Genomic DNA, 13,752 nt, shown 5'->3' with positions numbered 1-13,752 from the left:
TTAGCTGAATTTCTTTCCTGAATTGTCCCCCTTGGACTGGATATCTGAAGAGCCAATTCTGTCCTTCTATTGGCCCTCTGGGAAGACGTTTAAGGAAAAAAAGTTTGTAAAGGTTTCTGCAAACCTTTCCTTCCTTCCGGCAACATTGTTAGGGTCAGACCTTTGCACAGACAGAAACAAAGGACAGGCACAAGAGGGAAAGAATTCTTTCAGGGAAAGAATCTGCCAGGATTGGGCAGAGGAAGGACAGGGACATGTGGCGGCTGGGTCCTGGGGCAAGGTCTGAGGGCATCAGGCAGTGTGTATGGCAAGGAGCGTTGATGGCTTCCGAGATGTAACCACATTTTCTAGTGAAAAAAAAAATATTCTGAAATAGGATTTCAAAGTGGAATATTTTGTGATGTGAGTGGGAAAGTCAAAAAAAGATTGGCAGCATCACATGCTGTAAAACCTGTTGTTTTCCCCCTACAAGTATGAGTGTGGCTCTCTAGGATGCTGAGCAACCTCACCATAGCCTCTGTGCTCAGTCTGCTCATTGAGGATATTGTTTTCACAGGCATTCTTAGCAGGTGACACAGAGACACAGACACTATGATACCACACTTTTCTCAACTCCTTTTCCACGTACATTTCAATTTCCATTTTTTGGACATGCAACTTCTCTGAAAAGTGATGACTAGAGCTGGTTAGGAATTTTCTGAGTTTTGGTTGGTTTTTTTTCATGGAAAATGCTGACACAAAAATTTTCACAAAAATAATTCCTGCTAAAGAGAAACTTTCTTTCATTTGTTTCCCTCAAATCATATGAGAGAGAAATATGCAGTAGGAGACGTTCCCAATAGATTGTGGTACCTGCTGTTGAGAAACCCTTACCTATGATAGAAACTCAACAACTGATGTGCTAGTTAGAAGGAAAAAACAAAATAAACACTGCCGACACATCCACACCCAGAGTTTATTGCAGGAGCCAAAGATACAAAACTGGTTTATAGCCAAGCTCATAAGAAGCTTGGTCATGCTTTGCTCTCTTGATAGTCAGGATGATTTTCTTGAACAAGAGAAAGTCCTTGTTCTCCCTGACTGTAAGCTCTTGGCACTGGTCTGTAGTTTACCAAGCTCAATGAATATTTGATCTATCCAGTATTCCAACAGGAGAGATTGAGAGACAGCTTCTGTACTGCTTGTATCAGTGGGCTGACGAATAAAGTTGTGTCCTTTCCAATGGGCTCTCCAGATTAGGAATGGATGGTCCATCTTGATGAAGAGAAAAATTAGATTTCCAAATCATCAGCATTTTTCAGAGTAGAACTTGTTTTCTGGCCAACTTTCATGGCGACAGTTTCTTGGCAACTCCCCCTTTCCTAATTTCCCTCCCTCACCTGCCTAAATATTAATCAATCCTATTGTTTACCTTATTGGCAAGAAAGATGACTTTTATCATGTGCTGCCATTGTGCTTACCTTGTTTTTAAAAATATGTGGTCTTCAACAAAAGTGTCTGGGTATTAACAACATAAGCAAAGGAAAGTCGTGCCATTTCTTTCTGAAAATACAGTGATTGCTTTCTCAGCAAACATATTATCTTTGTATGGGATGCTGATTTCTTTTTACTGGGATGTTTTTAACAAAGATTAAGATCTGCCTACCTATGATGATTTTTATATATGAAAGACAAAGCTAAATAATGAAAACAGAATTTAAGAATAGGAAGAAAAGAGAAGTCTTTTGTTAATGTATGTCCATACTTCTTCTAGTGCTATTCTATCAAACCTGATTTCAAATGTACATAATTATGAATATAGTTTCTTCTATGAATGGGTATTCTGGGTTTGGAATCCCATGCCCTAAGTTCTGTGCAAAGACAATGTCCTGTGTAACAGAAGTTGCTGACTAATACAGTTGGGTTATATTAATGGGTAAAGAAAAAAAGAGGGTGAAGAAAATGCAAGAAATTTAAATGTCATCAAGCTGTCTACATTATCAGTTTCTGAGTTTCTTTTTAATATGTAAAAGATAAGACAGTGATTGAAGAAAGATAAATGTGCATAGTTCCTATAGAGTCCTTGCCTAGTCATTATCCATATCGTGTAAGTCTCTGTCACTTGCACAAAGAAATTAATATGTAGCTAATAACTTTATCAGGGAGTTTTCTTTCTTGTTCAGATATTTTTATAATCCAGTAGTCTTAGACAGTATCTCTTTAATAATGTTCATCTAGTGAAACTAAAAATGACTTTTTAATCAAAGCAACAAGTAGACTGGCATGCTGCAAAGGAGTGAATTATAAAGTTTTATTTAAATTAAAGATATATTTTTTTCTGTGAAAGGACTGTCAGCCAAGTGTGTTTATTCTAATTTCTCAGCACTTTCTGTAGTTTGGATGATCTGAAGCAGTTGCTAATGAAGATATGGGAGTTTCATTTAGTTCCGATATATAATTATTGCTTAAAAAAAATAAAATCAAATCCCATAGCCATAATCTATGTATGAATGTTGTGTATTCCTGTGGTTTGCATAGCTAAGTATGTTTTAAAAAATTAATGTGATTTATACTTTCCCATCCCAGCTGTGGATAATCATTATACTATATACTGTCAACAAAGCAAAATGACACTCTGCCAGTTGGAAGAGTGTATTCCTTCTGTTTAATGGAATCCTTTTGGTGCTCAGTGCCAGGGGCTGCTTGTTTTGCTCTCATATCTAATGCAGCACTTACCCTGCTTAACAGATTTTCTGTTTCTATTAATGCCATTTTCATAAGCAACATAGCAGGAGAATAGAGTTGAAAGACATGAGATTAAAATGTTGCATAAAACTCTGGAAAATCGACCACTGAAGTCAAGGAAAGGAAAGCCTCTTATTGGAGGAGCTCATCTGTCATTATTGTAATACTTAACTGAGGCCAGGGTTGGAAGGGAAATGTGCATTCTCCCTCAGAGAACAAAATATCTCCCCTTTGGATCTTTATATTGAACATTAGTTTGCCACTTAACCATTTCAAACTTTTCCAAGGAGATTTGAAAGCAGGATGACTGGGCCTCTTGTTTGGTAAAAGCTTGATGTGGAGAAAAAACATTGCCCTGAATGTTTTGCAATTTCTTGTACTGTATGAGTGTTGGAACTTCACTTTCTCCCCATCAGCATTGAAGAGGGGTGGAAGGGCAGAGGCTGGAAGGCAGCACAGAGGTGAGAATGGGTTGATCATAGAGGTGAGAAAGGATGGATCTCCATACTTACTTGGGAAGCATGAATAGTAGGAGAACTGGCATAATGCAAGCGATGTTTGAACCTTGCAGTGGGGAAACACGGCAGCTACAAAGAACTGGGAAAGTGTGAGGACATCCTCACTGTTTCCCCATCTTTTTCTGTAGGTTTTTGTGGCAGTGCCCTAGGAGGATGTAGAGCTGTTCCCAAACATAGTTGGTACCTACACATAAAGCAGCACTGCAGTGAAGCAGAGCTGGGAGTATGCTCCATATTAGTCAAATGTGTTGGCAAAATCTAGCTGTAGGAGTTTTCAATGGCTTGTGGGCCTCCACCCATGTTCTGTCTGATGAGCCCAACCGTGCCTGGCAAGTCCTCATTGCTGCTGGCCCAGCTGGGGACTGGCTGCTCCCTCTGTCCCTGCTCAGTTCCAGCTCTTCCTATGACTGCCAGCCTTGGCCAGCAGCACCACTTTTATGTATACAACATACAACAAGGTCCTCATCACTCAGCACAGGGGCTGTTTTGCTGCCCTCAGTCATCTGTCATTCTTTGTTTTGCCCAAATCCCTGCCCTGCCTACTTGTTGTTTTCTCCTTGCCCCTCGTTCCATGCCCGGACATCCGGTGGCTGGGATACCATCACAAAGGAAGTGCAAAACATTCTGTGTGCCTTGTAGGAGACACCACATGCTTGTGAAGATCGAGGAATGAAATGGGAAATGGTGGGGATTTAATTCTTGTGCACAGTGCATAAGAAGACAAATATTAGAAGGGAAAATCCTCTCAGTAATTTAGCCAGAGGTTAGATACAGCAGGTCAGAGTACAAACTACAGCACATTTGTTTCTGCCAATAGGTCCCAGCATCCTGCAGAGAAGATAACCTTTTCTTGGAAGAGAAAGAGCTGTCCTTTTGCAGCTACCATCCAATTTTAGAATATACTATCAGCTGTTAGCATTATCCTTAGCTCCTTGAGCTTTTGTGTTGACTATAGGAGTGGGTTTCAAAGGCAGAACTTAGCAAAAACATGAAGTTGGGTTCCCAGTAACATGGCAATCTTTGCAGTTGCTAACAAGGGGGTGTGTATGTGTGTGTGAGTGGTAATACGCAATGTGAAGCCAAAAAGAAATATCTTTTTCATGAATTTCCTGAATCTGCCTAACAACTACGCTGAGAGCCAATGTAAAAATAAGGAAATCATTATCTCAATATATATAGATACTATATAGATAGTCATATATATTTCAAACTTTCTAAAAATTGTAGATTTTTTTTTCCCATGAGGCTCTTTCGCCAAAAAAATAAATTTCAGGAGTTAAAATATTCACATCATTCTCCAGGTACCTTTCTGATAAACTTTAGTTGTGACAAGCTAGAAATGGCTCCTTGGACAACTGGTTTTATTTTGGTGACTTTCCATCTACACAGATGACTGCAGATTTTGTGGGTATGGTTGCTAAACTTCTTTCATGCCAAATTATTGTCTTACATAAAATAACCGCATTAAGCTTAATCTGGCATCTAAGTCTATCCAATCTACAAAGTTCTTTTCTTGGGCACAATTCAGATTGTTTTAGTTTCTCATTATGTTGGTCTGCTTTTCTTCCATTTTTTTTTTTTATCCCAAATGAGAAGTCATTTGGAAAAGGTGTTCGGTTTGCATTCCAGCCAGGAATCTGGACATTTCCGATACTGAAACAGACATAAGGAAAAGTCAAAGTAAATGAAAGCAAGTTAAAAGTGTTGAGCATTAAGCCTTTTTTCCAGAGTGAGCCTGTTAGGACTTGATTTATGAGGTAAAAGTGCCTTGAATGTATTTGTTCAAAGAGTTCTAACTGTTCACACAGATAACAATACTTTGTTGACTCTATTAATGATCTTACTATCAACGTTCAGCTTTAACATGTTTTCTTTTATTACTGTGGCCATACTGTTAAACTTAAGCGTGTGGTATCTGAAAGCATTTAGTAAGAACTACTTTCACCATCTGGTCAAGTTTGGGTTTGTTTGTTCATTTTTGATTTTTTTCTTAATGGAACCAGTATTTATGCCATCATACTGAGGTGTGCACCAGTATTCAATTTACCTTTGATGTTTTGTATCCTTTGAAAATGATTGTCTTGTAAATACATTATTGAATTTAATTAAAAGTATTCCTTGTATCATATTTTGTAGACAAATTAAACACCTCACTGTATTTACATACTGTTCAACCTATACATGACAGCAATGGTTGATTTATTTCAAACCCTACTCATTGATTTTTCTCCTCATGGAAATTTTGCCAAATGCTGTTTTATGCATATAAACATACTTTAATTTTAATTTTCATAGTAAATTTACCCTGTTTGTACCGAGGTAAGCATTCAGCTTTGATATAACTGACACTGTGATAATGCATGGTTTTGCAGATTTTTTCTTTTCACATTTTATTTGCTTGTTTGGTTTTTTTTTCCCCATTCAGATACATACTTATTAATATAAATTGCCATGCAATTTTTGTCAAGTACTGTGTTCTCTGATAAAATGTTTGATATGTTTATTGTGTTGGACTGGGCTTTCCTACATTCATTTCAGATGTGTTTAGGGTTGGGTAATTTTTATTTTCTTGTTTTTTCCTTGAAGGTCTTTCATACAATGGTAGATTTCTAATTTTCCACCCTTCTCCTCCTGAGTTTTAAATCACATGAAATTCATCTCTCAAAATTTATTTTTTTTCCCAACTCATTGGGGAAATCCAGTTTACTTTGGCTTGAAGTGATGATTGTTTGCAAAATTAATTTCATAGCTAATCTCATTTTAACATTCTGACCTGTTTATCAATTATAACACAAATAATTCAATCTCTAATTAGTTCATCTGTTAACTGCTCAAGGTCAAGTGACTTCATTTCATTACAAACATAACACAAAATATTAAACAGAGTTTAAAAATGCCAGTTGATACTAAAGAAAGAGGCTATGTCTGTTTTATATTTCTGAAATAATTATGTCAATTTATATGACCATTTTTCTTCACTGGAATATATTTTGAATCTTTAGCTTCTTCCTGCACAGAGCATAGACAATTTCCCTCTCTTGAATTTTTCTCCCCATGCCATCTTATTTTGTATTTCATTCTCCATTTGGAAGGAGTGCAGTTGATTCCTACTGTTCTTTGACAGTATCTGCTAGCCTAAGAAATTCAAGTATCTTACTTTTCTTGATTTGTTTTATTTTCCCAAAGATTTAGTTTGTCTCTGACAAACATGAAAAACAATGGTGCTGTTGTGTGAATGTCCATACTCTTTTCAAAACTGGAAGTTATAAAAGGTCTTTATCTGTGGTATGAAGACCTATATCCAGCTTATTTGTATCAAAAAATGTGATCATAGGAAATAAACTAATTCATTACCCCACACAGTTGAAAATTTACCACAACAAAGCAAATAACTACTTAGTAAATGCTCAAGTTCTGCAAGTCTAAACAAATGGAATAGGGAAACAAAACTCAAACCCAAACCATCAAGTTTTTATCAAGAATCTCAATTTAAACGTAAAAATTTAATTTAAGTGTATTTATCCTCTCATTTGGAAAATCTAGTGTCTGCGTTTGCTCTATATAATAAAGTGGGATGCAAAATTTGAAAGAAACTAAAGGAATAAACTTTCTCACACTATCAGGAGACTTCACAATGTGTTTCTTTAAGAAAGTACTAACTTTTGCACATACTGGAGTGAAACTTGGTAGCCCAAGAAGTTGACATGCCAAATGCATCATATCTGTTATTTAATAAAAGCTTTGTAGAATCTGTGGCAAGTCCATAGAAGCAGAGATTTTTCTAGGGGATGCAGCCAGTATGCTCCAGTTGTAAGATCATAACTTTGAAACCTAAAATATACATCTACATTAGAAAAAGCTGGACTGATAGAGGAAGGAAAAAGGGATTACCAATTGAGTAGATAAAGTCAGATAGTCTCCTTGTAAAACTTTGTTGTGCAGACAAAACAAGTAGTGTTTTAATCTCATTATAATGGACAAAGGTGATCCTTGGGCCTGTTGACATCCTGTATGTTATTTTGATTACCACAACAATGGTGTTGTATTTGCTATATTAGGTTTTTTACTACTAAGGAGGTAATGAAAAACAAAAAATCCTTTTTTGTGGCAGACTAAGACCTGAGGGTCTGAAACTTGACTTGTTCAAGTTTCAGGCTTGTATTTGTTCAAGTTGAAACTTGTATTTGAACTGTAAATGACATGAAACTAGATTTATACTGAATTTCTTGACTCTCATATAGCTCAGTATCAGGTCTGTTGTATTCTGTGAAGTGTGAATTTTAATTTGATATACAGAACATAATCAGGCAGTTTCAGGGCTGAGTGATGTGGTGGTGTGGGACCTCAAAGCCCTTTTTGGTGTGGGACTCAAGGCCAGAAGAGAAAAAAGAAACTACTTTGCTGCCATTTTCCCATTAGCCCAACGATTAGAGAATATCTGGAGAGCAGAAGAGATCAAAATGCAAACACCTTTGCAGATTCAAACCTACTTCTCTTGCTAATCAAGAAAGTGTCTTAATTTCTAAGATACTGCATATTATGGTGTCCATTACTTTCAGTTCTCTGTGTAACTGGTTCTGTTTTGTATAAATATACTTAACCTCATAGTTAAGTAGGTTCTAGCATACAGGAACTGCAACCTCCTGGTGAATTTTCTTACAAAAATGTTGCAGAATGACAGTTTTCTTTATCTCTGATTATTGATTTGACACGGTCTGGAATTGTCCCAAGAAAAGCTATTGTTGGAAATCTTTTCCCCCAGGTGCATTATAGTTTGAGCAGTCCTAGTCAATGATTCTTATCTGAGAAGATTGTACAGAAACCTCATTTGAAAACGTAGAAAGGGAACCCAAAGGTGAGTTCTCGCAGCTCCCAGGTAAAAGACTTTGCTTGTGAGGAACATTTTTTCTTAAGTAAATATTTAAAGCCTTTTATGAAAATGGGAGAGATCCAGCAGGGAGACTGTGGAAATCCCAAATGAGATTATGGAGCACTTGTCCAATGCTGCATCCTACCAGAGCAAATGTGGCAGTTTCCATCTCCTCGGGCACTGACTGAGCTCTTGTCTTTTCTGTTCAACTTCATGTTTAGAAATAGAAAAGGGCACCACGCTCACCTTTTTGAGTTTTTTTTTAAGTTGACTGAAGAAATATTTTGAGTTAGTGGTTGTTTCTGTTGAAGAAAAAAATGTTGGTTTCATGTTTGACTGGATTCCTTTGTGTCTGAATCAGCTGCTATTATTGTCAAATTTAAGTGGAATGTCAGACTTTCTCGGTAACATGATATTCAACTACAAGAAACATCAGAGGACATGGCCCACAAAATAGGCGAAAGTCCCGATTAATCAAAGTTTAGGAAACTGAAATGAATGACAATCACAAATCAGGAACATTAGTTATAGCATATTGCATGCTAATCTTTAAAGTAGAGCATGTCTAAGATGCTATTTGATTTAACATTTTAATAATAAAAGCACCTACTTTGACACAAAAAGGCTATTATTTTTGTATATTTTGTTGTGAGAGTTGTAAAAGTTGTGCTTTGCATTATTCTGATGTTTCTAACAGTCACACCACAGATGCACTTGGCCCTTTGCCTTTTGGATTATAGGCAAGACATAGAATGTTGTTGTTTGAAAGCTAAAGTAAATCAGGCTGTTATGAATTGCTAAATGCAAGATCAAACCCATAATCCTCTTTGGACAACTGCTAAGAAAAGATGGGGAAAAAAAGCAGAACTATGAGCTGTGTTTTTCAGGCAGAACAAAATTTCTTGATTTTTAAAATCATTTTCTTGCATGCTAGCTGGTGAGTTTAAGAAGCTGTTATCACTGGGAATTAAGATAATGACACTTATCAGTAGATGGGAAATGTTAACATCAGCAACTGGAAGAAAATACTTTGATATTTCTATACGGATTCTTACCACCATTTGACATAAAAATCTTGGCTGAGAGAACATAGAACTAACAAGTATGTCTTGGAAGATAATAGATTGAGAAATATACCACAAAAGCTTTATAGAAGATTTGTTTTTCTGTGACTGACTTAAAGGGCAAATGTAATCCTTTTTGCAGCACTTTGGCTCTATCACCGGTGAAGTAAAAAATAAAGCAGCTTCAATGTGGACACAACAGTTTCTAGTAACAGGAGGCTGATCCTTATGGTGACAATTTCCCTAAGCATAGTGATTCATTTTTGGTGCATGTGTAGTGCACAAATAGAAAGCTGAAAATGCTTAAGAGAGCTGATATGAGTCCCTAACACAATGCCAAAATTAATAGCATTTGATCTTTTCATCAAAAGCTTCTTCATATAATAATAACAACATGGATTTGAAGACAAATTCTTTTTTTCTTAAATTTTTTGTGATTGGAATTAAAAATGTGAGTATTAGATGCTGGGGAATAGCATAGCTTACCTTCATCAGTTCAAAACCAAAGAGACTAGGATGGGGTGAAGATTATTTTATAAGGACAGTGTAGCACAGATATTCTAATCCTTATATTTATTTTTTTTAAAAAAAGCTGAAGCTTGATGAGATCTGATTTCGATGTCTTTAGTGTATTTCTAGGTGTCTTAGGCATAACTCACCACTGAGAGGTGTGATTTAGCTGCATCAAGTGAAAATGTGAACTCAATGATCAGGATGGAAGTTCTGTAAAGGGAACACCCTTAAGCCCTCTTTGGCTTTACAGTATGTGGAGCTGTCAGTAACTCCTCCAGAGCCTCAGCTATTGCACTTTACAGTTATTCTGAGCTTCTGCAAAACGCACCAAGCAAAAAATTCACTGGCCTGAGTGCACTCTGCACTTGCATGAGGAACTATGTATTCAGGATAACAGAGTACTAGGCTGAGGTTTTATATATTTGGAAAACTCTGGCAAAATGTAATGACTTGCACCTGAGCATTTGTGTTCCATTATTGTTGCAGATTCTGTAAAGAAAAATGAAAGGACATCTGTGAATACAGTTACATGGAAATAAGTTATGGAAAATACTATTATCTAGTTTGTAAACTAAGGAGGAATTTATTCACCTAACCTTACCTGAATTAGCCATCTAATCCAAAAACATCATCTGGGATCATTGAGTGAAATAGGAAAATCAGATCCAAGGCAATTTATCCTCCCTACGTTACTCATCTGACAGAATAGGGACAATTACTCTCCAGATGTACTTATCTGCCTTCATTGATGATGGAGCAGCCTACACTGGCAGGTTGGATTTTATGGAATGCTAAGTAAAAGTATAAATAAATATTGGGAAAATTCTGGGGTTTTCTTGCAAATATCAAAGATCATTCCTCTTGCACTTTAGCCAAACATCTCCAGCCAATCTTTCCCACTCCATTTTATACCTCTTCCTCTGGGCCTTTCAACAGAGACAGGGAAACCAGATCAGTGTGTTCACTTTTGTAGAACTGTTTGCAGCACAGCAGACTTTCCATGCTACGGCCTCAGTTTGACCTCCTAATCTTTTCTGTAAGCTAACAACTCAAGTTCAGTCGCACTTAAACTGGACACAACACTCACACTGAGACTTCGCTGGAGCAGAGAGAGGACAAATGATTATTTTGTGTCACTTCCAAAATCCACTTCTTTTCACAATTTGTGATAACCTTACTCTTCTAAGAACAGTTTATCACATTCAGCTAGTGATAATATTTTTCACTTGAGCTTTTCATGGAAATATTTACAAGATTTCTGATTATTATCAGACATATTTTGGGAGGTCTGAAAAAAATTTACAAAGAGTGAAAAACTTCCTCTTACCTTTTTACAGCATTATGTGTCTTTATTTAAAACTAGTTTTGTTAAAATTCCTACTATTTCTGGTTTTAAGTATGGAGATCACCATCTAAAGTAATCAATTCTTCTTCAGTAATTCCTTTAACCTTATTTTTGTGAAATTTTCTATGCTTTAGGTACTGAATGAAGATCCTATAATTCCTTTTAAATGTTGTCCATATCTAATGCCAACTTTAATGTCAGCACCCTCCTTATAGTGTTTTTTTGTTTGTATCTTTTGTTAATTTTTTTTCTTTGCTTCTTTTTTAGAGGGTAAAGGAAAAAGGAGAAATCCTCTTCATGACTTCAAAAAGACAGGAGAGTTGATGCTCATTAAAGTAAATAAAACACTGGAAGTAAAAACTAAGCTGTTAAATACCACTGAGCAATGTGCCAAGAGATGCAGCAGGAACAAGGGCCTCTCGTTCACTTGCAAGTAAGTTATGTATCTCATTTATTTTTTCCCTAATGAAACATATATAACAGCCTTTGACCAAAGGTATCTCTGTAATTGTCATCAGCGGTAGCTTGTACCTAGAACAACCTAAAGATTGTGATTTTTGATTTCAGTGATGTTGTTCTACCCATCCAGAGAATATTAGTCTTTTCTGAAGCTCTATATGAATTATCTGTCTTCTTAGCTTGTTCAGTCTCTGACCTTTTCCATAACATAGCTTAAATAATGTACTCATGCTAAGATGTGGATGACTTGGGCTGCACTGTAGAGGTCAGTGAACATTTCTGAGATTTCTATGTCTCTTATAAAATGGTTATTGTCACACTTCACAGCTGCAGTATTTCAGCACCACTTCAGACCATATTCTGCTTTCATTCTTTGCACATTACTCCTGCTGCAATCAATGAGAACCTCACACATGGAGCACAGACACATGCACTGCTGAAGTTGACTGGCAAGTACCACGAAACTAATACAATGGAATCAAACCTTCTGGGCTGTGGATAGCTATCCTTCAGCATCTGTCATCTCTTAGAAACACATCATGCAGCTGATTGCTTGTCTGCCTTGTACATATCCTCTACTATTTTTTGGAACAAATCACTATTATTTTTCTGACGTGTTAGATTTAAATGATCCCCTTGACCTCACTTAGCCTGGACCATTAGCAATAAATGAAAGACCATGAATGCAGGAGAATCTTGGAGAGAATGGATGACTTCTGTACTAGCCAATACCGGGCTAAATGTGAGCCTGAATTTGAGACATAAAAAAGTTTTAACAATTGCTACAAATGAAAGCTAGAACAAATATGACAACAAAAACTCCTTGGCAGAAAAGGTTCTCCACTGTGATTTAATTCTTCTGTAAGCCTTTAATCCCAGTGTTGCAAGATCTAGTTAGTATTGTTCTGTACTCTGACTATTTATATATGTAAACAATGAACAGAGTTTACTTTTTTCTGATAGAAAATATTTGCCAGGCACTAATATTTTTCACATGGTGCAAGCCACTCCTTTTCTTATTGGCAGAGCTTCCACTACTGTTATTGCCAAGGGAATCAGGTTGTATTCAATACAGCAAGACATCCTTGAGTTCTGATGGTTAGCAGTGAGGAGTATTATAAAATTATGTTTCATACTATAAAATAAATTCTGAATAATGCCGAGCAAACAACAATTCTATATTCCAACATCAGCTTAAGAAAATTGCCTCAAGCTAGTTGTGGCTGTTCAGAGTGGTATCTTTTGTGTTCTGAACAGAAAAGGTAAGTTAATGTATTTGTCTGTTCTATTTTACATTAATATTAATCTATAATATCTCTGAATTGTTAAAATGTTCTCATTTATTGTAGATTTTTTTCTCTATTGGGGCAGTGTCTGATGGATTCCTTAAGGAGTAAATTCTCCCTGGCTTAATCAGTCCATACAGCAGCATAGAGCAACCATGAGGGACTTTGAGAACACAGTTTGGAAAATTCCCGCTCACAGATATCAGAATCACAATCTGTCGTGCAATTACTTCACACTGAATATGAAAAAGAACTAAAAATCTGACGACTCATTCTCTGAATGCCCCATTTTCTATGCCATACTTTTAGGAAGGAAGCGGTGTAGGTGATCAGGTCTTGTCTTGCTACTGTTGTGCAGCAGAGCAAGTGGGATTTTCTTTTCTGGGATCTTGGAACATCCTTGTGGTTTTCCTTTTGGCCCCAGAGGAGTCCCACTGTAGTGTGCATAGTTCTTTGATGCTACTGTAAACACACATTTGACATGTGTTCCCTTTTAAAGGACAAGTTATTACTAATGTTTTCCTTTTATTCCTGGGATCATAGTCTTTCATTTCATACCAGTACATGATTACTACAAGGTGAAATTTGTTGCCAACTTAAATGAAAACCAATTAGTTTACTGCTTGCTGAGAGAGCATTTTAAAATAAGAAGTAACACAAAATAACATTTTAAATACTTGAAATATAAGACTTAGATTTTCCTTTGTTTGTTGTTTTCATGGCTTGATTCTCATACTCCCTACCCATGTATCAGTTCTCCATCATTTGGGCCACAGCACTGATATTTTATTTTCTGGATGCAAACTCAATTTATTTAAGCATTATTATCCAATAAAAAGGAATTGTTTTTTAATATAATTGTGACAATAGCACTGGGAACAACAACATCTGAGTCTGTGCACTGTGAGGTACACAAGCAGGAAGAAGATTAGGTTTGTTTTCTGCCAGAAAGTTGTAAAGAAGCAGATTTCAG

The 13,752-nt window shown here is 36.4% G+C and overlaps 1 protein-coding gene across 2 annotated transcripts in view; it reads left to right on the top strand.

The window, feature by feature from the left end:
• The window catches only part of HGF (hepatocyte growth factor), a 58,518-nt gene that overhangs the window by 1,028 nt on the left and 43,738 nt on the right, over positions 1-13,752 (top strand). For both annotated transcript variants that reach the window (XM_027679462.1, XM_027679463.1), the window contains exon 2: positions 11,302-11,467. In XM_027679462.1, the coding sequence (XP_027535263.1) occupies positions 11,302-11,467 (166 nt within the window). The remainder of the gene's footprint in view (positions 1-11,301; positions 11,468-13,752) is intronic.

The sequence above is a fragment of the Neopelma chrysocephalum genome, unplaced genomic scaffold (genome assembly GCF_003984885.1).
Source record: "Neopelma chrysocephalum unplaced genomic scaffold, ASM398488v2 Primary Assembly neopelma1_45, whole genome shotgun sequence".
In the NCBI taxonomy this organism is placed as follows: Eukaryota; Metazoa; Chordata; class Aves; order Passeriformes; family Pipridae; genus Neopelma; species Neopelma chrysocephalum.
Note: the sequence above shows the minus strand (reverse complement) of the source record. Positions and strands in the feature narration are given on the sequence as shown.